This window comes from Chlamydotis macqueenii, chromosome 2 (genome assembly GCF_036417535.1).
Source record: "Chlamydotis macqueenii isolate bChlMac1 chromosome 2, bChlMac1.mat, whole genome shotgun sequence".
NCBI lineage: Eukaryota > Metazoa > Chordata > Aves > Otidiformes > Otididae > Chlamydotis > Chlamydotis macqueenii.
The window spans coordinates 49,011,303-49,038,524 of NC_141557.1; the positions used below are offsets into that span (position 1 = coordinate 49,011,303).

At 36.3% G+C, this 27,222-nt stretch overlaps 1 protein-coding gene across 2 annotated transcripts in view; it reads left to right on the forward strand.

Annotated features, from left to right (window-relative positions):
- Positions 1 to 27,222, forward strand: part of PDCD6IP (programmed cell death 6 interacting protein) — a 34,583-nt gene that overhangs the window by 1,880 nt on the left and 5,481 nt on the right. The window contains exons 2-14 of one of the 2 annotated variants that reach the window (XM_086742878.1): positions 5,156 to 5,210; positions 6,971 to 7,040; positions 10,489 to 10,616; positions 11,206 to 11,359; positions 14,568 to 14,668; positions 18,041 to 18,172; positions 20,793 to 21,015; positions 21,792 to 21,915; positions 22,649 to 22,826; positions 23,183 to 23,294; positions 24,754 to 24,923; positions 25,673 to 25,921; positions 26,929 to 27,063. In XM_086742878.1, the coding sequence (XP_086599004.1) occupies positions 5,156 to 5,210; positions 6,971 to 7,040; positions 10,489 to 10,616; positions 11,206 to 11,359; positions 14,568 to 14,668; positions 18,041 to 18,172; positions 20,793 to 21,015; positions 21,792 to 21,915; positions 22,649 to 22,826; positions 23,183 to 23,294; positions 24,754 to 24,923; positions 25,673 to 25,921; positions 26,929 to 27,063 (1,831 nt within the window). The remainder of the gene's footprint in view (positions 1 to 5,155; positions 5,211 to 6,970; positions 7,041 to 10,488; positions 10,617 to 11,205; positions 11,360 to 14,567; positions 14,669 to 18,040; positions 18,173 to 20,792; positions 21,016 to 21,791; positions 21,916 to 22,648; positions 22,827 to 23,182; positions 23,295 to 24,753; positions 24,924 to 25,672; positions 25,922 to 26,928; positions 27,064 to 27,222) is intronic. The other variant, XM_086742880.1, reaches the window with a different exon arrangement.

Consider the following 27,222-nt stretch of genomic DNA (forward strand, 5'->3'; position numbering starts at 1 on the left):
CCCTGTTTGGCCAAGCCACATCGTAGGATTTCACCCTATCTAACGGCTCTATGCTGCCAAAAGAAGAAAGCAGTCTCTTCAGTTCTGGTCATTCTCTTACACCATTTCTGGAAGGCAAAAGGTGTGCATGTCTTTCTGATGGATGAGCAACTTAGATGAGTTCGTGGAAGGTCTGATGAATATCAGAGCTGGTGCAAAAGAGGATAAAAATAGTGTCACTGAAAGCCACAGGGCTGAGCGGGACCTCCTTCTTTCAGCGTCAGCAGGTCGTAAAATTAATTCAAGCTATAGAATGTAACGTCACCTTACATTTTCTCTCTGAATAATGAAGAGTAACCACTTGCAATTGCATAATTAACGTTTTCCTTTTAAGTAAATTCCATATGCAGTGTTCTGTTCTCTCTGCTGTTGATCAGTAGATGACTTCAGCTGGCCCAGGTGTTGTTGCAGTAGTCAGGAGGTGTTGAATGTGGCTCTGCACCGGTGCCACCTTATATGTGAACAGGAAGTGATATCCCTGCCACACAGAAGCTGTACTAAGGCATCCTCTTACAAAATACCTGCATTTTAAACTGCATCATTTGAGAATATTTGTTCCCTTTACAGTGGAAGTGAGATGAGATGAAGGTCTGAATTAGCTTAAAGTAGAGAAAATAAAGTCATATGTATGTTTTACCTTATCTCTGACAAGTTATGAGTGCTTTGTCCCTTTTGTCCCTGTCTGACCATTTATATTCATTAGAGTTGCTGGGAAATAAGCTTGTTTCTATTCTGTGAGAATATTCTGACATGTATTCTGTTAATATTCTGTAAGGCACAGTTACTTTTAAAAGTCAGACTGCACACCCAGAAGTTGGAAGTATCCAGCTGAACTTGTGATTGAGAGAGCACAAGCCTCTGAGTGCCTTGTGTTTCCTCTAAAAATTCCCTTACCTCTCCAACTTCCAGGATTTTTTTGTTGCTGTTTTAAGAGTTGTACTCAGTCTTATGTTTAAGTAACACCTTTAGCGAGATTTTTATTAAAGTTGGCATTTAAAACTGGATTGTTAGTGAAGCCAAGTTGGAAGAGCTAATTACAGTGTGGATACCCTTTGCATACATTTACTTCTTTGTGGCTTTTTATAGACCGTAATACCTAGTAGAGTACTGTTGACCATTTAACTGTTAAGAAATGAGGGTTTAATCTTCTGCTAGTTAATCTGGGATTTTCCCACGGTTTTCTGATCTTTAGAAGCCTTGTTTTGCTGAATAGCTACTGCAGAATTTTTTCTTTTGTGGAAGAAACAACTCAATTGCAGCTCCATTTCCTAGGCAAACAGCGAGCAGTAAAGCTTTAAGCTTTGAAAGTGTGTAATGTGTTGTTGTTTGACTGATGAACACAAGTGCTTCTCTTGGAGAAGTGTTTGAGGTACCCAGTGAAAACAGGCACAGTGTAACTGGGAAAGATCTCAGCCTGCTTCCAAGCTTTCTTTGCTTTCTGAGAATCTGAGTGCTCTAAAGGGGATGTAGGTGAGCTTGGTACGGATGTTTCCCCTTAAATTCTGTCATAGCAGGCTTGATTTAGTGGTTGGTGGTGTTTTGGTTTTTTTTTTTTTTCTTTTTCCCTAAGTGTAATTATAGCTTCAAAGGGTTCCTTTCTTCCTTTCTTAATATTAAAGATACCCTAGACTTCATTTCCGTTTTCTGGAGGGATGGGGTGGTGGTGAGAGTTTGATTAGTTTAATTTTGCAAACAACTCTTGCAGTTCTTTTTTTAAAAAAGAAAAAGGAGCAAAGAAAGAGGGAGAGTGCGTTGTGTTATTCTGAATGGTCAAATTCTCTGAGGGCTAAAAGTTGCAGTTCTGGTTTCCAGCTGTGGGTTGAGGACTCCAGTTCTTAACTAGAAGAGTGAAGGCAGATCTTAGACTCTTTTATGTTCTTTTGAAGGAGATTTTTCTTTATGATTCTTTGAAGGAGGGATAGGATTTGAGGTTCCTAATGCAATATATATATTTTAATTAAATTCTAGTTTAAACCTTGACTTCCAACTCATTTTATTGCTATAACTAATTTTTAGTAGCATTTAGGAGTGTGTAATGCCTGTTTTGACAGAAAATTGCAGTACTTCAAGAACTAGGTCTGTGTTGCTGACATATGCCTTCTCTTTCATTGCTGTAGCTGGAACTCAGGCAGTTGATATGTTTGTATGGTTTTCTATAGTTCATCACTCTAGCACAGCCAAACACACAATGCTCATCTGTGTTGCCCGGCAACTTCTATTCTTTGTGTCTTGTTAGTTAGATTACAGTAAATTTTATTTTAAATAACACACACCTTTACCTTCATCCTTCAATATGTAACTAACTTTGTGCATCAGATGTGACCCTTCCTTTGATATTTATTTTCTGTCTTTGTGCTGCCAGTTTTACGCTGTTCTATGGTTAACATCTTTATTTACTGTTTTATTTATGTATGTTTAGTTTATGTATACCATTATATATGGTAAACAAAACTAAATTATTTTACTTTTTTTTTTTTTTTGGTCTGCAGAGTTTTAAAGAGCTCTTAAATCTTGAGTAGAATTTGAAGTCCTTTAATAAAAAGAAATGACACCACAGGCTTAAAATAGTAAAGAAAATAGTAACATAAGTTCTGAACTTGTTTAAAACCAACCAAACAGAAAGCCCTATGTTCTTGGGATTCATTGATGTTAAATGCAACAATGTGCATGTCTGGAAGGAGCATACACCTCCTTGGCTTATTTTCTTGTTTCTTGGTGGTTCTGTTGACGTACAAAGAATAGTCTGTTCGCAGACAGCCAGTGCTTAGGCATGCTGGACTTCACAAGGACGTTTAACAAGCTTTGCTTCTTGACCATACTCTCATGGCAGATGAGGACAGGGTATTTCGGGAATGTGGGAAGACAACTCTGCTTTATTGGTGGCTTTTGGTTTAACAAATTAAATTGAAGCAGAAGGAGATGGCATGGGAAGTCTCATTATCTTTGTGATACTACGTGAAAATGATTGTGACACTAGCCAAAGGCAGTGAAGAAAGTCCACTTAAGTATATCGGCTGAAGTGATCTTCAGTGCTAGTATTGAACTAATTTTTGTACTGCGTGTGTTAATCTGTATCAGTGAAAGCAATTAGATCAGGAAATGGAAAAAAAAGTGTGACGATGTGATAAATCAGACCCAACTTAAACTGATGAGAGAGCATAAATATGCAAAGCTGAATTTCTTTAACTACAAAAGGAGTGCTCTCTCTGATTTTTATAGATCAAACCTTAGATGTAAGGTCACTTTAAAAAAAAATTGTAATTAAATTATATTCAAATCTTGCTTCATTTCAAGTGCTATGTGCTTTCAAAGATAAAAATAACAGACAAATGAAAGTCTTTTACTAAAAATAAATATACATTCTTTTAAAGCCAGTGCCTTTCATGTGCTAGATTCATAAATGTTGGAAGATATTAGTGACTTTACTATCACATAGTTTAAAATTATGAGACTGTTATTGCCAGTATTTTAGTTCTTTCTGAAAAACACCTTTGATTTATACAGTTAAGTCTCTCAGTGGAAGTGTATTTGAAATCTGACTTCATAATGGCTGCTCTTGTACTAGCAACCTTAATGCTGAGGTATGGCAAGGTAGAATACAGATTCAGATTTGTGTAGACAGTGAGAAAAATTGTCATTAGCTTCAAAATATGCATTAAGGTTTGGTTTTTGTGTTTTGTGGTGCTTTTTTTTTTTTAACTATACCCTTGACATACTTGGTAAGTTGTTAAAAGTAAAAATTAATCTTGATTAGACTTGTGTCACACCAGACATCTGCAGACTTTTTTTTTTTAACCTTGGAAGCAATTTCTTTCAACTTAGTTATTAGTGGAAGTCCTGCTGGGTTACTGTTGCAGATTGTTTTAGCTTCTGATATGGCTTAGTATATTATGTCTTAAATTGCCATGGCTCAGCTGAAGCCAGGAACCTGTAGTATTATATACGCTGGCAGATTCAATTCACTGAAGAATGTGCTAACACTATTTTTATGATTGTGTATGACTTTTAAAAATACTTCTTGAGTTTTTAAATAAACACTTATTGCCTGCAGAACATAGGTATTGTACATCTGCTTCTTGTCTAGATCAACAGTGATTGATGTTTAATAATGTAATGTAAGGAAACAGGAACAATGTTAACCCTGTTTCACAGAATGTGAAACTCATTACTGCAAAGTGTTTTAGATATTGGGAATATAAATTGTTAAAAAAAGAACTTGACCAATATAGTGTTGGGTGTATGGGAAGTGCTATAGGAAGAGTATAGGAAACAGGCTTCACATGTTATGTGTTCACAGCAGCTGACATTTTAAAGGTTTTGAGTTCTGCATCCAGTCTGTTGTGTTTAACAAGTGGTGCAGGTGTAGGGTGCAACTCGGGGAAACTTTGAATTGCTTAACTGTTGCTTTGGTAGATTGTGTGCTATACTTGCTATTATCTTTCTGGCATTCTTTCCTGAACACTTTCCTCTGTGAGTAGACCAAGTATTGGCACAGAGAAACTTCTAGTTTTAATTCACTGTGACTGCTGCCATATGCTCTAATGAAAACTAAGCTTACAACTGAAGAATTTTGTCAAGGATTAGGCTTTCCAGTTGATACTGTGCAAGGCAAATGGCATCTATTTCAAAGACACTGAGCTTTAAACAGATGAGTCAGAAGTTGCAGGGGAGCGGGATATGATGCGAGTGCAGTGTAGCTTGTTTGATATTATGTTAAATGCTGTATTTAATTTACCTTTGCAGTGTGACTTAATGTTTAATTTACTCTTTGTCTTCCTGTGTGTATACAGGGACTCCTTTGCATGACATTCTTTTTTAATCCATCCTCCATCAGAAAGTGGAATGAGGCAGCTTTGCCTGTGATACTCTTCTACTTCTGATTGAGATGGAGTTTCCACGCTATCTGTGGAAGACTACCTTGTATTGAACTTGTTACTCTACTGAAAAAATGTCTTAAGGCAGAATTTCTATCTGTCCTGCAAATCGTCCATAGTTACAAATAAGCTTCACAATTTATATGTGTGTGGGATTTTTGCAGCCTTTTCTGTGTGTGCCAGTGCAAGAAACAGAACACTGAATTTGATTTATCTAATAGCTGTTTCTTCCTTTTTTGTAGATACTATGATCAGCTGTGTTCAATTGAACCTAAGTTTCCATTCTCTGAAAATCAGGTAAGAAGACATTAAACTGAATCACAGCACTGACGATGTATGACTTCTAAGCCTGTACCTAATCCACTGAACAGTATTTCTCTTGGGCAAGGCATGTAATCTTGCTGAGCCTTATTTTCCTAATCTCTGTTTATTTTCTAGTAGGTGCTTTTGTATAGTCTGTACGGAAACTTCACCTCTTGTGGCCGTAATTGTCTTTGTTTTACAGATGCAGAAATGTTTTGATTTTGGCTACTGGTCGCTGTAGTCTTGGTCAGAAAGAGTTGTGCTGATTCTTCAACTCTCTTTTTTCCTAGAAGCCTATTTTGTACTATGTTACAAAAGCTTTTAAAAACATAATTTCTATGGGAAAACCTTTGGTAATATATGAAATATGGTCTTTGCTTTTTGTAATAGAACAGATGTTTCATTCACAACAGCTAACGGAATAAGCCCGTTTAAGAGCTTACCACTTTTTTCTTGCCTTTGCATCTAAAAATTACGTAATTTTTGTATAGGCGTGGTGTTCATTAAGCTCATTTTCCCCCTACCTACCGTATTTCATTAGAATCATATCTCTAAGGAGAAATTAAGCTTAACTCCTGCCTATTCAAGTCTTCCTCAGGTGGAAGCTGGAATAGATCTTTAGGCTTCTGTATTTTGGTGGAAAAAGATGTGGATTTTCTTTGGATATGTTTACAAATAGGATAAAAATTCAATTACTTTCCTGATTCAAATAATATTTAAATGGTTATGTTATGATTTAAAGAAAAGGTTTCTTTCAGACTTAGAGATGACAAGTAAGGAAATAGTTTTAGTGCAGTTCAAACTGATTTCAGTTTTGCATGTAGCTGCATTCACTTGTAGCCAAGAACTACACTTTGGTTTTTAGTGTGCAAATACAGTGATCTGCAAACTGAGACATGGAAAACTGGAAAACTTTAGGAGCAAGTTCTGCAAATCTGTAAACTGTTCTATCAAAGGGAATCAGTGAAATCAGTGAATCAGTGAAATTAACAATGAACAGCTGGGAACCAGAACTTCCTGAACTAGCATTGCTGCTAGAGGAAAATAAATTAGCAAACAGTACTGTGCTCTTTCTAAGTTATTCTCCATAAAATGAGAATTTTGCTGTCTTTTCTGGTCTGATACGGTTGCCTACAACTGGTTTGATCAATTGAATAAGGAGTCAAATTGTGAAACTTCAAAACAGATTCTGTGAAATGTTTGGATTTTCTATGAAATACATGCTGGAAGTGTACTGTAAACCACACTGTTTTTACCTGTGTTCTCTTTTCTGAGTGCGTTTCCTGATAATACTGGTATTGAATTCACTAATAAAAATGAGTGAATTTTGGTATTAAAAACCAGTTCCAAATATGCTGGTAATTTGGAACAGTGGAAATTGCTTGATTGGGTAGTTTCCTTTAACTATGACTCTACCTGACTGTCACATTTCTTGGGAGAGGAATATCTTGGTGTGGAAATAAATTTCTCTCTCACTCAGAATATGAGCAGAGTTGAAAGATTATTTTGAGTTATTCTGTCTTGTCTGCTTGAGATGTTTTGAGCAAACTAACAGGAAGGAAAGAGGTAGAATACAGGTTTTTGAAATAACTCTTCATAATTTCCTGAAACTTCCAGAATGCTTGTAAAGTTACAGATGAATTAAATGTTTTATGCAATTAGAATATAAAAGAATAAATACATGAATTTCGGATATGTTATGAAGATTTCGTATTTAATTTTGGAGATAAAGATCTTTTTTCCCCGACTTTCAGATCTGTGTCACATTTACATGGAAAGATGCTTTTGATAAAGGATCGCTTTTTGGAGGATCTGCCAAATTGGGTATGTGAATGTACTGAAGGTGCAAGTATTAATTATATTAAATTTTGAGGATATTTTTTAGGTAGCTGAACTGTTAATAGTCTTTCTAATAGTCTTAACATAGCTTTCAAATGAGTACCACTGTATTGGTAACAGATTAATCACTTCAACATTGGTAATAAATAAATGGACACTATGCAAAGAATTTCTATAAAACTGAGATTTAATATTAGTTTTCTGGAGGCACAAATAGATGTGCAGTCTGGTAACAGTTGTGCTGTCTGCTTCTCAGACTTTGAGGGATCAGCTGCAACTGACATGAATCAAAATTGTTCAAGTTAACATTAAGTTTCAGCAGTAGGTTTTTGGTAAGCCAGCTCTTACTGTTCTAAATGAATAAGACCCTCTTGGGATGTGCTTGTGAGAGAGTAAGTCCCCTCCAGAAGAAGAGGAGTGATGGTAGCTGGCTTCAGTAACCTTGTGTGATGTCACATTTTGTTCAAGAGAACAGAAGGATCTGCCTGTGCTGTGAAATGATTCCCATATTGCTTCTTTTAAAATATTTTAATGCAGATTTGAACACTTACAAACATAAGGCATTTGAGTCTAGAACTTGTTTTAGTCATATAGGGACAATTCTGCACTGCAAATTCAGGATCATTAAATGGGTTTGGAACACGTGCCAGTAGAGAAACTAAGACTAAATCCTTTTGAGTTAAGTGAGGAACTCTTCACCCATGTGTCATCATTCTTTTAGTGTTTCTATTAATACCTAAGTGTTCATCATGACTAGCATCGGATGATGACCATTGCAATTTTGAAGCTTCAGACAAAGCTTGAGAAAATGTTAGCATAGTTCTTCTTTTTAGATTTTAAAAAGTTTTTGTGCCCTTTATATAGTTCTTTGTTAGCAACTACTGAAATTCTTTGCAGTTTTCCATGCTCTGTGTAAACCCGCTGAAGTTGTGCTTGTGTGAACTATGTATGTAACAGTACATTGCATTCCTATGCATAAGCAAGTGGTGCTTACCTTTCTGTGCTTTATTTTCTAACTGTTCTAAGTTCTTCTGGATAATTGGAGACTTTCCTGAAGATGCTGTGTTTTTTTTTTTCTCAGAATTTGGTTGGTTTTGTTGTCTTTGGGGATAGTATTTCATGATGATTGAACCTGTTTCATAGTAATGTTCAGGATATTTAATTGTGACTTAAACATAGTCTATGAATTGCCAGAGACTTACAATAATTATGAGAAAATGAGTCAATAATCATAATGTTGATGATTACCCTGAGAATTTGAATAAATGTGATGTTACAGCAGCTTGAGAAAGCTTGCTTGTCTGCAGGTTAATTATATACTAGTCTAAATAATCTGTGAGGCAGATGGTGAGAGATTTATGCAACAGTCCATGTGAGTATCAGATAAATTCTTAACTGAGATGTGAGTAATGCTCAGTTAACAAGCAGTGGAATAAATCTTATTTTGAAACTTTAAAGCAGATCTTGGTGGAAAGAAATTAACAAAAGGAGTCTTTTAGTGTGTAACTTTACAGTGCTATATCACACATATCCGGATGCTGCTTTCCTGATTAGCTATACCATGTCTGTATCTCTATTTCAGATCAGAATTAGCAGTGGAGTTTTTTGGTGTAAAGCAGAGTTTTCAGTTACTGAGGGAGCAAAATTTCTGTTGACTTTTAAGAGGAGGCGATCCTGTCTCCATGTGGAAATTCAATGTAAAACTCCTCTGAATTTCGTGAGGCCAAAATGCAGAGGTGTGACTTGAGAGTTCTGACTCTTGCTGTGGTGGCAAACTGTTTTCTTCCCATCTTCTCCCGAATCCCAAGTCGGTATCATATGGGTAGCTGACAGGTACTGTGCCTGCTTGAAACGTGACCCAGTTCACAGCATGGAATGTAATCTGAAATATGTTAGCTTAAGTGCATAGGTAGAGCTATAAACAGATGAGTCTGAGGAAAATCTATATTGCTAAACAACTGTTCTCACTGTAGTAAATCACACTTGAGATACAGTCCCAAGTATAAGGTAATTCTGAGTATAAGGTAATTCTGAATTTCATAAACTTTAAAGCCATATTTTCTTTCCTTTCTTGTGTTTGTTTTAGTCTTTTGAATGATGTGTAAGTTGTACGAGATATTCTTTTTAGAAAAAATATGGAAAATCAACTACAGAAGTGAGATGATCTAGATAGATTACTATTATCTCTGTGAAATACAGTGACTGTGTAACTCACTTTTCACTCAGGGAACAAAATGGGGAAAATGGCATGTCGTATTTGTGGCTGCTTGTTTGAAAATTTGGTGCAGGTCAGGGAGTGCTAACACAGAAACTTCAGGCATATGTTAGATAAATATGTAGCTATTTAAGGAAGCTGAATGTTAGTGAAATGAAACAAATGTGCCTCTTTAGTACCTTTATATTTTAAGGATAACTTAGAAGTTGTATCTGGGTTTGTGAAATTGAAAATTTACTAGTTGAGCTTTGTTTTCTGCAAGAGGATTGTCTAGACACTTTTTAACAGTACTAGGAAACTAATACCTGCAGTCTTTTGTTTTTTCCAGCACTTGTGTATGGCCACTAACCTTTTGAAAACAATTAATAGATACAAAATGGTTCCTGTTGAGATATTACTGTTTCTAGAAATGTGGGCTTCATCCTCTGGGACTAATAAGTACTATAGGAGTTGGCCATACTGCGGTCTAGCGAGCACAAGTTTTAATTAAGTAAATCATTAGCTGTTTCAGTACATGTATAACCAAAATATTTGTCAGCATTTTCAGTCTGAAACAATAGCTTTGGGAGGTGAAAAGTTCCCTGTAATTCATACTGTAAGAGCATGCAATTGGACAGTTATTGCAAAGTGATTAATTTATAGAAATTCGTATTTCAGATTATCCTTCAGTAATGCGTGTGTTTCTGTATCTTCAGGAGCAGAAAAGCTATACTCTAGTTAGAAAGACTGATAAATTTTTTTTGTGTACTGTGTAGGTTTTCATACTACTGCTTTTATGCTTTATGCCACTCTATATTTTCTCATGTCAAAATATTTTGTGGAAGTACTAAATTAGACTGTGTAAAGCCTTCAGAATCGTAGAACGGTTTGGGTTGGAAGGGACCTTTTAAAGGTCGTCTGATCCAACCCTCCTGCAAGGAGCGGAGACATCTTCAGCTGGATCAGGTTGCTCAGAGCCTCATCCAACGTAGCCTTGAATATTTCCAGGGATGAAGATGACTTCAGCTTTAAAAGCTCAGTATGATTGGGATTGTGGGGCTTTTTTGGGGTTTGTTTTTGTGTTTTTGCTTTTTTTAAAATTTTTTTTTTTTTTTTTTACTTGAAGCTGTTGATATCTTTTAACTACAGATATTAGTTGTGTTGGCCTCATCTGTAGGATGCTAGAGTACTGAAGTTTATTTTCTTAACAGTATTGGCAACTGTCTGTCTTGATTGCAGCTCTGGCAAGTTTGGGGTATGAGAAGACCTGTGTTCTGTTCAACTGTGGAGCATTGGCAAGCCAGATTGCAGCAGAGCAGAATCTAGATAATGATGAAGGACTAAAAGCTGCAGCTAAGCACTATCAGGTACAGAGGCTCCCTGCTTATGCTTAAGAATTCATAATTATTAATCTTAGAACATCAAATAAGTATGTCTCAATTTTAAAGCTATATATACACATTCATAAGTATGTGTGTGTGTATATATATATATATATTTCCACCCCTCTTAATTGCAAAGGTGTATTGTAAATAGTTGGTCTTGGCTCATTTTTATTTACTGGCTTTGAAGGATTTAATTCCATACAGTTCCCCATAGCCCTTCCCCTAAGCATGTTGGTAACTGATAACCTTCAGCTTAAGATTTAATAATTTTACCTAATATAAATTTTAGTTTTAACAAGTTATACAGTAATAATCTCTTTTTCTTTGTGGAATGCATTAACATTGTCATGTTCTTATGCTGTTAGCTGTAACGAATATATCTTTACTTATAGTCTGTCATGATAAATGTCTTGGTGTAAATGACTTCAAGAATAGGAAGTCACAAGGAATTGTTTTCAGTGGCTAAATGATAAATAAGCTCTTTTTTAAAAAAATATTCTAAGTATTTTATTTGTAAGAGAAAAATCTATTTGGAAACATGAGTGATAATGTATCATTTTGTTTTACTTAGTTTGCAAGTGGTGCTTTCCAACACATTAAAGACACGGTTTTGTCAGCGTTAAATCGAGAACCTACAGTGGACATCTCTCCAGACACAGTTGGAACTCTCAGTCTTATTATGTTGGCTCAAGCCCAAGAAGTCTTTTTTTTGAAAGCTACAAGAGGTATATCTTTATTTTTGGCTTGTATATTTATGTGCTCACTACAACTTGCACAAAAACTTACAAGTGTTTTAAGTTATTGAGAGCTTGTAAAGGACCTTTCAGAAGTTTTTATTTTTGCCTTTACTAATTTCCTGTCTACCTGTCCCTGCCATAGAAGATCATTTAACACAAGCTACAGATGCCACTTCAGAATTTCTCTGAGGTTCACCTGACAATGCAGTTCTCCCATTTGACTTTTCTTTCTTTTTACATTTAAAACCATTAGTCTTCATCTTTACAAAGGATTTTTCTGGTTTATATTTTTTCCTTTTCCCTCTTGAGAACAGATTATGTTCTCTAAAATAACATGAGAGTACTAGAAATGGTGCATAGGGGTTTTACCACTACTCCCCTCCTCCTCTCTCTGTGGAATAATTTCATGAGAATTTACAGATATAGATGTGACTATACTGAGAAACAAAGTAAGTTTCCTAAGCGTTTAGGGGAAACAAACTATGTTTGATTGCTTCTATTTTTAAGATACTAACTCTTTGACCTAATCTAACATTGAGAGTACCCCGTTTATCTTGGAAAGTGAAATTCTGAAGAGAGACAAAGAATTATGTCCCTAACTGCTACAGGCTGATTCTGAAATACTGTTTCAGAGGCTGCATATTTTAGTACAACTATTAAACAACATATGCTTCGAAGTACTTTCATGTGGAACAGTACTGTCTTTGGTACAAGATCTCTTACTCTTTGCTATTCTGCTCATCTTTCTCTATTTGCAAGAAGTTGTGCATATAGAAATTACAGATATCTAAAAGTAAAGCTAAGAACATAGAGGTCACGTGATTGCCCACCAACTCCTCTCTTTCACCATGTTGGTGAGAATGCAATGAAGGAAGAGAGGGGTTATCTTAACTGGGATGTTTCTTCTCTTGAGAAGGAAGATCCCTGAAAATTCTTGTAGTCTTACTGCCTTTAGGAGAATATCAAGGAGAAACTATTGTCCTTCAGCCAACTGATAAATTATGTTTATGTTCTTTGTATTTTAGTCTCTGGCTATTTTGGACATTGCTTTTAAATAAATTTGTATAACAAATGTGTGAAACTTTTCTTCAGAGAAGGAGCAGACACTTAACCTCACTTTGCATGGGAAATAGATCTTTCTGATCATCATCTGAAATAGATTTCTTTTTCAAAATGTGAAAAAGATAAAGCAAGGCTAATCCAAAACCCACATGTGTACAGTCAACTGAAGATTTTTGTGACTACTGCTAAGACCACAAGTCTGCCAGTGTTACAAGGACAGTAAGGTCAATAGTCATCTGACTATGGGGGCTGTAGATCTTTACAGATGTAGAGAGGTTCCTTTACTTGTAAGAAAAGATATTTTGTGAAGAATCATGTTTGACAACATAATTAACTTCAGAACTCTATTTTTGAAGTGGAAATGCTTCAAAGTTTGATCTCAAAACCCAAATTCAGTTTCTTCCTGCAGTGACTGTTTACCTTACTTGCAATTTTCTGTTTTTTCTCTCATGTAAGACAGTCTGTTTAGCAGCTCACCAACTGATGTTATTTCTGATAGAACTGAATTTGTTCACAAGTTGAAAGAAAGTGGAAATACTTAGCAGAAACAAAATGGATCAGTCAAATCTAACTCCTGTGCATAACTACAGATCAGTTCTTTAATTTCTGAGCCTTTCTTAATGTTTTCTTTAAGTGTCTTTATGTCTGAGTGTGTTTGCTATTCCATCTCAAGGCTTGCATTGTAGCTGCAGTATTCTAAAGATACATGAGTGAAAACAACCTTCTGATGGTGAAAGATCTGTTCTGAGCTATCTGCATGGACCAGTGAATCTCTTCTGATGCTTCCTTCGTTAATAGAAATGTAGTTAATATGCCAGTGTTTTTTCTTTTATTTTCTTGGAACTCAAGCTCTCTGAAGGAAGAGGCAACTACCACACACTAGGTGGGGGTGGAAGGACAGTCTATTTAGATTTTATTTGTTGTAGTTGTACTACATATTTAGTGCAATGCACAGAAACATTTTGGCAAAGAAGTAAGTTGCTCATAAGCTCCTTTCTCTGGGTTTGTCATCTAAATCCTGTTCCATAGTGAAAAGGTCTTTCTGGCATACCTTAAATGCATTTACCTCCCAGAAGGTAAGTGTATTACATCATAGCTCATACCTGAAGAGTTGTAGATAGATGTGTAAATATGCTGGAATGAGGAGACCACTTCAGAATTTTTTTGATTTATTTTTGGCAATTAAGCATACTCTGCAGACTTCCTGATCTCCCCATACCCCCCACTCATGCTTATCAGTCTGGCAGTACATAAAAATCACCCGAATCAGAGGATACTTGTTTTTAAGGGCAGCTATTTTGAGTGGATGGCCAATTTTTGCATTGATTTTCCTGCCTTCTCTTAAAAGCTAAATTGCTAGTGCAGGCCAGAGGTGATTATAAAAGGAGGTAAAGATAGATGCAGCATGTTCCTGTTTTTTCGCTTCAGGAACAGGCCGAGAGTGTGAGGCAGGGAATATTGCTGGTGCTAAGCACATGTGGCTCTGATATAAAGTAGTGGATACTATTTGGAAGAACTGTGGTTATTTATGTCTATGAATGGTGTTTCTATACTTACTGTAAGCTTGCAGTGGTGTGGACTGCCGTGGAAAGGACCAGTCCCTTCTCTTCTGTTAAACTTCAGCAAATTTTTGAGAGTCCTGACATAGAGTTGAGTTAGAGAACAGATCCTGCTGAAAATTAACTGGTGTTTTTTTTTTTTTTTTTTTTTTTTTCCTAACTAGATTTCAGCTAAATTCTTTGACTATGGCTGCACAAATGCTTGTGCTGGCACAAGGGGAGGGCTGGGAACAAGCTGCCAGAGTTAGAGTGGGACTGTGATATTTTTTTTTTTTTATTGGCAGCTTGCCATTGGTCTGAGGTAAAGCATCACTCTTAATCCTGCATAAATGCCAGCAGCTGCCAAAAGATTTCTTGTACAACTGACTGAACCTTCAGCGTCATGTTTGAAATAGAAAATCTGGAAACTGCTGCTGGATGTCAGTAGAGAAGAATGGGATCCCACCTTTCAGCTATGCTGTAAAGCTATACCCTTAGAATGCAGTTGTTGCTGTTTGAAGAAGTATTTTACCTGTTTATGTATAAAAACTGATGAGAATCGTAATTGTTTTTTGTTTTTTCTCCTTCTTCCCCAGATAAAATGAAAGATGGTATCATAGCTAAACTAGCTAATCAAGCTGCAGATTACTATGGTGATGCTTACAAACAATGTCAATATAAAGATACCTTGCCCAAGGTTAGTAACTCTCATGGAAATAATCTGGGATCTGCTCTTATTGTGAATAGCTGTTACTCTTTACAATGCACTTGATGAAATACACTTAAAACGTATCCTCAAAAAAGCTGACATATTGCTGCATTTAAGGGAAGTGAACCTGTAATTTGAAAAACAGTGAAGAGTACAGGAGGCAAAAGATAGTGTGTGGATTTTTCTTTTTTTAATAAGTAAAATCTTATTACATGAAGTGTGTTTACTTGCAACACGTTTCATTTAAAGTGAACTTGAAATGTTTGTGGTAGCATTTAGAGGGATGCCTTCTTAGTGCTTAATGCCTTACTAAATCTGTTCTTCAACTAACACTTTCTAATGGGGTTTAATTGGCTTCTAGTCTTAATGTTTTTGTGTGAAATTTGCTGTCATGTTGACAGCATGAATGCAGTGGTACTGTTCACTTGTTAATGAAAAAAGTAACAGGAAGTCAATGTATGTCTTCTGTCCTGCCTGCCTTCCTTCTCTTTCACCACCACAAAACATTCTTGATATTTGTCAATTATCTCAGTTTAGTCTTGACTGTTCATTTGAGTGCTGTTGGTTTTGGGAGTTACAGAAGGATCTTTTTTTTGTGCTCTTTGAATATATACTGTATAACAATACTTTAAAAATGAGCAGGTTTTCAGTGTATCAAATGTATCAATTATGTTCAAATCATAGAATAGTAGAAAACCTTTTGTGCAGTGTTATAAATGTAAAAGTTGGGTAAAATTTACTTACTTTTGATATTGTTTGACTCTTGAAGTTTATATCTAGCTCAAGTAGGAAATTGATTTCCATAACACTTTCTTTGTGAATGTCTGTGGGAAGCATCCTTCATTGCTAATTTGCAATTATTATTCATTCATAGTTTCAAAACTCTAAAATAATTATTCCAGCTTGCAGTAGTCTTTCTTGTTAGAAACAAAATGTGAAATATACTAAATTTACTAAAAGTACGCTAGAAAACTTACTAAAAATATTTTTACAAGTGATAAATGGAAGTGGTTGACATCTGGTCCTATAACTTAATATGCTATCTTAGTCAAGTAAGTCTATCTTAGTCAAGTTCGCCGATGACACCAAGCTGTGTGGTCCCATCGCCACGCTGGAAGGGAGGGATGCCATCCGGAGGGACCTTGGCAGGCTGGAGAGGTGGGCCCGTGCCAACCTTATGAAGTTCAACCAGGCCAAGTGCAAGGTCCTGCACATGGGACAGGGCAATCCCAGGCACAAATACAGGCTGGGCGGGGAATGGATTGAGAGCAGCCCTGAGGAGAAGGACTTGGGAGTGCTGGTGGCCGAGAAGCTTAACATGAGCAGGCAATGCGCCCTTGCGGCCCAGAAGGCCGACCGCATCCTGGGCTGCATCAAGAGGAGCGTGGCCAGCAGGTCGAGGAAGGTGATTCTCCCCCTCTACTCTGCTCTGGTGAGACCCCATCTGGAGTACTGTGTCCAGTTCTGGAGCCCCCAACACAAGAAGGACATGGACTAGTTGGAAAAGGTCCAGAGAAGGGCCATGAAGATAAGAGGGCTGGAGCACCTCTCATATGAGGCTGAGAGAGTTGGGGCTGTTCAGCCTGCAGAAGAGGAGGCTCCGGGGAGACCTTATAGTGGTCTTCCAGTACCTCAAGGGGGCCTACAAGAAAGATGGGGAGAGGCTGTTCAGTAGGGCCTGTTGTGACAGGAGGAGGGGTAATGGTTTTAAAATAGAGGGGGGTAGATTTAGATTAGATATTAGGAAAAAATTTTTTACAATGCGAGTTGTAGAACACTGGAGCAGGTTGCCCGGAGAGGTGCTGGCGGCCCCATCCCTGGAAACGTTCAAGGCCAGGCTGGATGAGGCTCTGAGCAACCTGATCTGGTTGGAGATGTCCCTGCTTCTTGCAGGGGGGTTGGACTAGATGACCTTTGAAGGTCCCTTCCAACTCATTGATTCTGTGATTCTGAACAACTGCCAAAATATTTGCTAAAGGCACTTCTATCCTCTCTGGGGAGGAAAAATCAGGTAATTTTTTTTTTTTTTAATCCCCTATGATTTCTAATGCAGAATAGAATCTCGATAGTGATATATGGTAAGGACTACTGTATGAAAGTAAAACTATGCATTTTTATTCTTAAGCTATAAATTACACCTTTGTAGGCCAGTTGGTGACTTTTTCTGGTTTTTTAAAGATTTTAAGTTAAATTGATCTTGGCTACAACTTGATAGATTCTTTTTTATGTGCCCATTTCCACTCATGCATTCTATGGCATTTTACATATTGGACTGATTCCTCACTTAGGTATTATGTTTATGATTGATTTCTGAGAGGCAGTGAGATATAATAAAGCCATTGCTTTGTCACTTGTTATTGGGGACCTTTCTGAACCACAGATCTGCTCCCTGTTCTAGTTGCACAGTAACCTGTCAATTGATTATCTGAAAGAACATGATGAGGTTTGCTGGTTCCATCAGTTAGCACCAGCTCTGAAAAGAGTTACGTGTTTAGGAGTGTGAAATAAAGGCTGACTTGATGTGTCACACTCCAATTGCAAGGCCTGCCACACAGCTTTTTCTTCCAAATTTAGAAATTTACCCTCTTTATTTTTTTTTCCATCTCTGAGGGAGTCACAAGTTTGCACAAATGTGAAGAAGCAGGTCTTTATATGAGGTCTTTAAAACATCACTCTGGTTTTCCAGTGGCCCTTGATTTAAGAAATAAAACAGTAAGGCAAAATCCTTGATCAAAGACTATGCCTATACTGTGGGCTGCAGCATAATGTTTTCTTCATGTCTTGTTTGGTACTTCTGCAAAGATAAGTGCATTTGTATAAAAGTCTAAAAATTACTTTTAAGTTGCTTTCCATGTCAATAGTTATTGGTCCTCTTTATTTGCTCTTTGCTTTCGTGATTGTAGAGTTCCTTTCTTGGTAGGCCTGCTGCAGTTTTAAATGTAATTGCTTTGTTAAATTAAAAGAGGAAAAAAAAAAGGCCTGTCCTTCCTCCTCCCCCCTTCTTTTAAGAACACTTTGTCTTGGCTTTGTCTTGGGGGCATTTGGGTGTGTTCTTGCAACTATCCTTTCTAATATATGCATGCATATATCTTTGAAGTAAATGTTGTGACTTCATGGCTTGAATTTAAATTGTTGTTCATCTAAAAGTAATGGACACTAAGAATTTTGCAACAACTGGCTAAAAAAAAACCCCTGAATTCAATCCATGCGAAGTCACCTGGTCTGTGACATTTACCTCTAATGTTTTAACCTATCTAAATCATTAATTGGGTGATTCTAATTTCCTTTTCTTCTTCCTTTTTCTTCCTGCATCCCATGTTGTCTGTGGTGGTTAATGTGGTTGGACTTTCCCCTGGTCAGTATTTTTATTTCCAGGAGGTGTTTCCTGTTCTGGCTGCAAAGCACTGCATTATGCAGGCCAATGCAGAATATCATCAGTCTATCCTGGCAAAACAGCAGAAGAAATTTGGTGAAGAAATTGGGAGGTTACAGGTGGGTCACTTTTTTTCTTCTCTGAAACATATGAGAAAACTTTAAATCCTTGAAAGGTAGCTTAGAGTTCTAAAATTCAAATAACTAAGAATGAAGCATTCAAAAATTGCAGAGCATTGTTAGTAGCTCCAAATATGAGAGGTATCTTTGTAGCTTCTATAATTATGTATTTTAATGATTTTTGTGCATTTTGGTACTACTTGACAGGTTAAGTCTGTATCTTTACTGTTTGCATAGGCTTCTTTTCTCAGTATAGCTAATGTAACAGATCTGTTAATAAATTTTCCTAAGTAAAGTTACTAAAAAATCCCCAAAACACTACAACTCTGCCTGATCTATACCTAACTCCTTTCCTGTAATCCTCATTTAAATCTGAATAATTTTTGAAAAACATATGAACAATTGTATTTTTAGTCTTTTTAATTTTTTTGCCTTTATCTGGTTTGTAGAGGGACTCAGGTACAGATATTTTAATGAATAAGGTCTTCTCATCTCTTGAGTACAGAAGAGGAAAAAAATGACTAAGAATAACTACTTTCTTCCAAGTCCCCTGCTCCTAAAAAAAAAAAAGTGCCACTTTGACTTTGTAGGATCGATATGCAATACCTATTTATTGGTATGCAGGAGAGTTGAGACACTTATATAAGACTGCAGTGTTGACATTTCGAAAGTCACCATTATGAATTTATTGGTTTGGTGTGAGATGGAGCTTGAAACTTTTTATTGTATGATTGTGTGACAATGAAATACCTATATGAATTTCTAATAGCAAATTGCGATGTTATGACTACATTACTAGGTGATGGATGAAGGTGTATCTTTGTTTATTCTTGGGTTTCAAATCTGCCTAGCAGACCTTCTTTTCTGGGATGCTACTGTAATAGAATATTAATGTCTTTTTTTTTTTTTTTTTTTTCTTTAAGCACTCACCACTGACAAGTCATTTGTTAAGTTGTGGAGTAAATTAGCTTGTGTTCATGATTGATTGGGGTTTTTTTGTGTTGTATTACAGGAAGTATCCCTTCGTGCTGAGTAGGTAAAGTCTGTAGTTTGGATTTTTTTTCTTTTTTTTTTTTTTTTTTTTTTTAGTGAAGCCTGAGGGGAAATACTCCATTATTACTTAATTTAGCACATGTACAGCATGTGCTTAAACAGCATGTAATCAGAAGTTAAAATCCTGAGTCTTCTTATTAAATACACTTAGTAAGATGAAACTTAAATCCTGTTTTCCACAATTATTAAAATACTGCTTCCATAACTAACCTAAATTAGAGATCTAGTATCCTTTTTGATGAATTTTTGAAAACTTCAGTTACTAAAAAGTAATACTCTTTTTAAAAGCTAGAATAAAGATGGATTAAATTGGGGAGAGAGGGAGAGTTTGATGTAAATTCTTCCAAATTAAAGTATATACACACACCTCTATTTCTTCTCCTTTCATTTTCTGTTTCTGGCAAATGCTTGTTAGACTGTAGTATTGTATCAAACGAGAACTACTGTTATGTGATTTGTGGCACAATGGAAAGTGGCAAAAAATCTCAGGAAACTTCAATTATACTTCACTTCTAGTGTAGCTCAGGTTCAGCTTCACAATCCCAAGAAGTTTGACTTTTCGAATTTTTGTGACTTCATGTAAATCTCAACTGATACTGCTTCTTAGTATTTTGGTTTTACACATTCACAACACAAATGTGATCAGGATTGAACAGATACATTAAAAGGACAGTGTTTTATCTTGGATATCTCCTGCAGTAAATTGGATGTAGGAAAACCAGATAAACTGAGCAGACAGAAATAAAGAGACAGCAGACTTTGTTTTTTATTTTATTTTGTAGTAGGATCCCAGCATAATTTCTGTTACTTCTGAGCTGAAGGTTAGACAGGTGTTAGTAGCAAATGTGAAAAGCAGGACTTTGGCCTCTTTCTTCGTGTGTGTGAGCAAGGTTTGAGAAACTATTTGCAGTACCTGCAAAAGGAAACTGAGTTTCATGAAACAACAGGAAAATGACATGGTGACAGGGCTAGGGTAATGGTTTCAAAATAGAGGGAGATAGATTTAGATTAGATATTAGGAAAAATTTTTTTACAGTGAGGGTGATAGAACACTGGAGCAGGTTGCCCAGAGAGGTGGTGGATGCCCCATCCCTGGAAACATTCAAGGCCAGGTTGGACGGGGATCTGAGCAACCTGATCTGGTTGGAGATGTCCCTGCTTCTTGCGGGGGGGTTGGACTAGATGACCCTTGAAGGTCCCTTCCAACCCAAACCATTCTATGATTTTAATTTTTTTTTTTTTGTGAATGAGCATTCAAAGTGTTATTGTCTCTAACTCATGATCACTTGTTTTGGATTTCAGGGAGTCATAGTGAGACTATTGTGAGATATTAACTCGGTTAGTGTGTTGATGTGGTGTGGGGTTGTTCTTGTTTTTTTTTTTTCCCTCCAGTGAACTATTTTTGTTAGTAAAATCTCCTTTTTTCCTTTTTAATACATAAGAGGGAAGAATATTTAAGGAAATAATACTGATCTTATGCATTGACAGTAGTTACTTGGCAAACTAGGAAGCTTATCTGTTTTCCTAAGTTATTATCTTAATTTTGACTGTATTTTTATTTTTTTAGCATGCAGCAGACTTGGTGAAAACAGTGGCATCTCGTTATGATGAATATATAAATGTTAAAGATCTGGTTGACAAAATCAACCGTGCACTTACAGCTGCCAAAAAAGACAATGACTTCATTTACCATGACCGGGTTCCTGACCTGAAAGACTTGGAGTCCATTGGAAAAGCCAGTCTTGTGAAGTCTACTCCAGTTGTTGTTCCCCTCAGTCAGAAATTCACTGGTAAGTGAAACACGTGGAGCGCAGAGGGTACTTGTTACCTTGTGAAACATACGGCCGCCAAAGTTCACTTATGCCATGAAAAAGTAAAAGTTTACTTTTGAGTTGTATTAAGCGTGCAGTAGTGTTTTTGAAAGTGCTGTTTTTCTTTTCCAGTACTACTTGATTATAAAAGTACTAGAAGAATAAACCACAGATTGAAAATAATTATTTTCAATGTGTCCTTCTCTTAAAGATTTTTCTCAGACTTTCTCAGCAACTGTATTTTGTGTATTGAACTAACATTTTAATTTCAGAAGGAACACTAATGTAAGGGAAGGGTATCACATTGTACAATCTTAACTTACCTAATTGCTGGCCTTCCATAAAGCTGAAAAGTTTCAGCTTGTTGGCAGTACAGGGGAGTTATGAAACATGATCCTCTCTTCCCTTTCTCGTTTTCTTCCTTTAAAGAAGCAAAATTAGAAATGAAGCCTTAAGGAAAATCTGATTTGTAATCCTACAGTTGTTTTAAAATATAATGCCTTTAAATTATTTCTAACTCAATTTCAGTCTTAATCTAATCTAAAGATCTGTAGAAATGTTTTGGTTTTTTGTGGGTTTTTTTTTTGTTTGGTTTTTTTTGTTTTTTTTAAAGACGTCTTAGCCAGTGGGGGAGAGTATCTTAAACTGTTTAGATCAATCTCTGTAGTGCAACCTGTCCGAAAGAGCTGTGAAGGTGTTTGTGTCCTTTTACATTCACAGTGCAACCTGAGTAATTTATTCTACTTTAATTGCAGACCTGTTTGAGAAGATGGTTCCATTGCAAGTTCAGCAGTCTCTGAGTGTTTATAATCAGAGAAAGGCAGATCTAGTAAATAGATCAATAGCCCAGATGAGAGAAGCCACAAATTTGGCAAATGGGTAAGTACGACTTCTTGTTAAATTTCTCAAGAGGAGTTACAGAACAGCCTATAAACATTGGCTGCCTTGCAGCCTGCAGACATTCAGATTACAGCAGCGTTTTTTAAATTTCTATATGGTAGGCTGGCAAACTTAAGCTATAACTTAAGATATTTACAAGTACTTTTCTGCAGATTTCTGCAGATCCTGCAGTTAAGACTGAAAACATATTAAGAACAAATAGTATTTAATTTTCTTCAATATTTCCTCATTTTTTAGGAGTCTAACACTTGCTCAGAGAAAGTTCCAGTACCGTTAATCTAGAAGGATTTTCATGTTCCAGTGTTTGGCTTGATTGTACCTGTGACCTAATATATACTTTTCCCCTCCAAATTGTGTTCTTTAAAATAAATAATACGAAAAAAAATATATCAAGCTGAAATATAGGAATGTAACTCAATGCAGTTGGTTCTTTATATACTAGACAGTTACAATTGAAAATGTTTGCCGTATTTTGTATATGCTAGAAAACTAGGATTTGCTTAGCTTCTTAAGAGCTTTGAAACGTGTTTTTGGTGAGGTATACACTAGGAATAAGTTTAGAGTTTTCAGTTTGAAATTTCTGTCCAGGAGTGCATTATACTTTTCTTCTGTTATAATTGGCTGTGTGATTGTTTGGATAGCAGTGTTGTTTACAGGATGAAACCATCTAATACTACAAACAAGTTGCCATTTAACATGTTGTCTTTTTCAGTGTGTTGGCTTCCCTCAATCTTCCTGCTGCTATCGAAGATGTGTCTGGTGATACTGTTCCTCAGTCTATTTTGAACAAGTCTAAGTCTGTGATTGAACAGGGTGGAATTCAGACTGTTGATCAGCTGATCAAAGATCTGCCTGAACTGCTACAAAGGAACAAAGAAATTTTAGATGAAGTAAGCTTAGCAACTGCTAACACTAAAATGTAACACTGCCACTGAAATTTTTCTCTTTAAATGGCAATAGAAAAAGTGCACAACTATCCAAAATGCTTGTAACTTTAATACCAGTTTAAAACTATGCCATTTAAGTGTTTAGTCCATCCAAAACTGTGCTTACAAGTGTATTGTTTTAAAAATAGTTGGGGGAGCGGGGGAGGAATTCTGAAGAAATGTGAGTGATTTGTGCCTTTCACACCTGTTTTTTATTTGCTGAATTAAATTTATAAAGGATGTATAAGCATCCTTTATATTTTTCTATGCCAGCTTTACATTTTGTAGCTTATAATGCATGTAACATTTTGCTCTTGTAGTCACTAAGATTATTAGATGAAGAAGAAAATACAGACAATGACCTACGAACAAAATTCAAAGAACGTTGGCAGAGAACACCATCCAACGAACTGTATAAGCCTTTAAGGGCAGGTAAAGTTCACGTTTCATGCTTTGGATTCTGGGCATACTCTAAAAATGTCCATTCTCATCATGTGATTTGAAGTAGCTTTCAGTGCTTTGATGTTATCTTTGTTATGGTTTAATCCCAGATGACAACTAAGTACCATGCAGCCGCTCGATTCCCCCTCCCCATCTGAGTGGGATGGGGGAGAGAATAGGAAAGAAAGGAAGACTCCTGGGTTGAGATAAAAATGGTTTGCTAGGACAGCAAAGGAAGAGATAATAATGATAATACTAGAGAGAGAGAGAGAGAATGATAATAGTAACAATAATAGAATATACAAATTGAACAATGCACAATTTCTCGCCACCCAACAATCTGATGACCGATACAGCCTGTCCTGAGCAGCAATCATGGAATGGAACCGAGAGCAATCTCGGAATGATCCTGAGAGAGAGAAAAAGAGCGAGAGCTGCACACCGGCCAACCCCTCCTTATATACTGAGCATGGAATACTTCCACTGGCCAGTGTGGGTCAGCTGTACTGGCTATATCTCTCCCAGCTTCTTGCACCTGCACATTGGCCAAACCTGGGAAGCTGAGAAGAGTCTCTTAGGAACAACTCGCAACATCAGTGTATTATCAGCATTCTTCACATACCAAATCCCCTGCTAAATCCAAAACACAGCAGCTACTGGGAAGAAAGTCTATCCTAGACAAAACCAGGAGAGTCTTTAAAGATACAGATTTCAGTTCAGGAGGTGTTATGCCATAATATCCTGATTATAATCTCTACCCTTATTTGGAGTTGAGAGATGATGTAACAGCAGAGAATTTGCTGCTGCTTTTGCACCCCTGGAGTGCATGGGCATGCTAAATTTCAGAAAGCATATGCAATGAAAAATGGTTGCCCTCCTAAGAATCTGGTTGCAATTACCTCTTAAATACTTTAGTGTATTTTTTCTTTGTATATTAACATCTTTTTTTTTTATTTATTTCCAGTTAAGGTGTTCTTTTCTCTTTGATTTGATGTTTTGTGGGTGGGGTTTTTTGGTTTTTTGGTGTTTTTTTTTTTTTTTTCTCCCCGCCTAGCAGTTTGTCAAACTACTTAGGACCATCACTATAGCATATTTTCTATGTGCTTAATATGTGTTCTTTTGAAGCTAACAAGGGACTGATACCAGTGCCTTAGTCTGACAAAGTTACAGAGGTTTAAATCTGGGGAGTAGCTCAAACCGGTGTTTGTTCATATACTTTTGTATGCTTCTCTGGAGAATTAATATGCACTATTTAAAACACAACTTAGGAGCCCAAGTTTTATTTATAAGTTTTAATAACATCATAATGTGCAGGCTCGTAAAAATATATGAAGACTTGCTGAAAAGCACGAAAACTGCTGTGCTGCAAGACTTTGAAGCAACTTTTGAAATAATACACACTTTTTTCTTTTTTCCTTTTTCTTTTTTTTTTCTTTCCTGCCACCACCAGAGGGAGCCAATTACCATAATATCTTGAATAAAGCTGTGCAAGCAGATGGCCAAGTTAAAGAGCGCTATCAGTCTCACCGGGATACGATTGCACTTCTGTGTAAGCCAGAGTCAGAACTCAATGCAGCCATTCCTTCTGCTAACCCAGCAAAAACATTACAAGGAAATGAGGTAAAGTGTTGAAACTTGTCTCTATTTTGATTAAAAGTGCTATTAATCTAACAGAGTAAACTTACGTGAATTGGTGTGGAAGCTGATCTTTAACTGCTCTTGTTTCTGTTACGATACAGGAGGTAACTAACATTTGTAAAAGAAGTCTTTTTGTTTAAAATTTGCTTGAGTATATTTTGTTGCACTTAATGTAAGCAAGTTCAATCACCATGGACAGCAAAACTGGTTGACTATTATAAAAGGAGCAATTCTTGATCAATATTTTTGTTATGTAGTGTGGTGGGCTCTAATGCTCATGTTCTTGGGACCATTAGGCAATGTAAAATACGTGGTCCAGTATTTTAAAGTATTAGGAAATTACATCAACTTGCTTTCCAAGAAAGTCATGGCTTATTCTCAGCAATGTAATTATTTTTCTCCTGTGAGTGATTTGAAGTAAGTGTGTTTGTCTGCCATTTTTAGGATATCCTATTGGAAGGTATCTGATAGTTCTACAAAAACAGATTTAAAAATCTTTTTAGTAATTTAGCGTTATTAATGGAAACAAATCTTTAGAGGTTAATACAGCTTTAGAAATACTTCAAGATCTTTGTTTCATTGCATTTTGTCTTAAAGACATTTATAAAGAAATACTTACGCAGTAGTGTTGCCAGCATCAGTGAGGAGTGCAAGATGGAAACAAGTAATAGAGTATCCTTCCGCAATAATTCCTCTAAACATGGTAACTTATAACAATTTTTATTGCCTAGGTCGTTAATATCTTAAGAACTTTATTGGCTAATCTGGATGAAGTTAAGAAGGAGAGAGAACAGTTGGAAAATGACCTGAAATCTGTAAATTTTGATATGACAAGCAAATTCCTGACTGCACTTGCTCAGGATGGTGCTATAAATGAGGAGGTTATCTCTGTGACTGAGTTGGACAGACTTTATGGAAGTTACACACAGAAAGTGCAAGAGTCCCTAAAGAAGCAGGAAGAACTTCTCAAAAGCATTCAGGTACAACACCTTGTATATCTTCCTTCCCCTTAAACTAAGGAGCAATGATTCCTCTACCTTGGTTTGTTTCTAGTTGCTTTTTACAATGTGCTTGACTTCCAGCATGTACAAAGCTGATCAGAGTAAAAATTAATGAGAATTTTCAAAAGCTTATTTATGAATTCAGCCTTAATTTGTCAGTAACACTAGAGACAGTTAGCTGGAACATCTGGTAAAAGGGGAAGTCTTAGTGCTTGGACAAGTGACAATAGTGGCTTGAGTAATGATGGGGCTTATTTGTGCACAAGATTACTTGTGACTTCTGGCTGCAACTGGATTGCAACAATAAGAGACTTTTCCAAAAGGGAAGAAATTGTTTCAGAATGACCATATGGCCCGTGTTTTTCAAGGATTTTTATATGCAGTTATCTTTTAACATGATAGACTCTCAAAATCTTCATGGATATTACTTTGATGTTTGAATGTCCTGGAGTTCAATTTTGGCTGCTTGTGGCAACTGAAGTAGTTTTAAGTTTGCTTGTTTCTTTATTTCCCAAAAGAAATTAGATTGTAGGTGATGCTTCTGTAAGTTTTCCACTTCCCTGTCCTTTTAATAGCTTGCCAATGTCAATTGAATTTGAGGTAGCACTTCTTAAAAATACTAACTTTCAATATGATTTTATGAATATCAATGGAGGGAAGTACAGGAGAGAGCCTAATTAGTATAGTCACTGAAGGAGAGTCTGCAGTATGAGCTTGAGAATTACCTGAAGGCAGCCCACAACAGAGCAGATAATTAGCTGATACCTACTGCCACTGAGTTAATATATGTATAGTTCTGAAATAGCCGCTGCACTTGGCAGACAGCAAGTGTACAATGTATGGATGGAAGGTGAGGAAAGGCAGGTATTGGGAAAAGGGAGTAGAAGCAATGAGTAAGAAGGGAAAAAACCAAAAGCGTACGTAATCTTACACAGAACTAGCTTGCATTGTTTTCATTGGATTTTTTTTTTCTCTGTACTTTTAAGAATGCACATCAAGATTTTTCGAAGATGAAACAATCAAACAATGAATCTAATTTAAGAGAAGAAGTTTTGAAGAACTTAGCTATGGCAAATGACAACTTTGTGGAACTTGTAGCCAATTTAAAAGAAGGCACAAAGGTATGGTAACACGTAAGGGATTGGAAGAACTTTTTATTTACACAATGAGATTTGAATCAAAAATCATAATAAACTTTGCAGATATGCTAGATGAGAGGTAAATTTTTGAGGATTTTACTATTGAAATGAGAACAGAGTTGCTCAAATTTTGATTGTTTT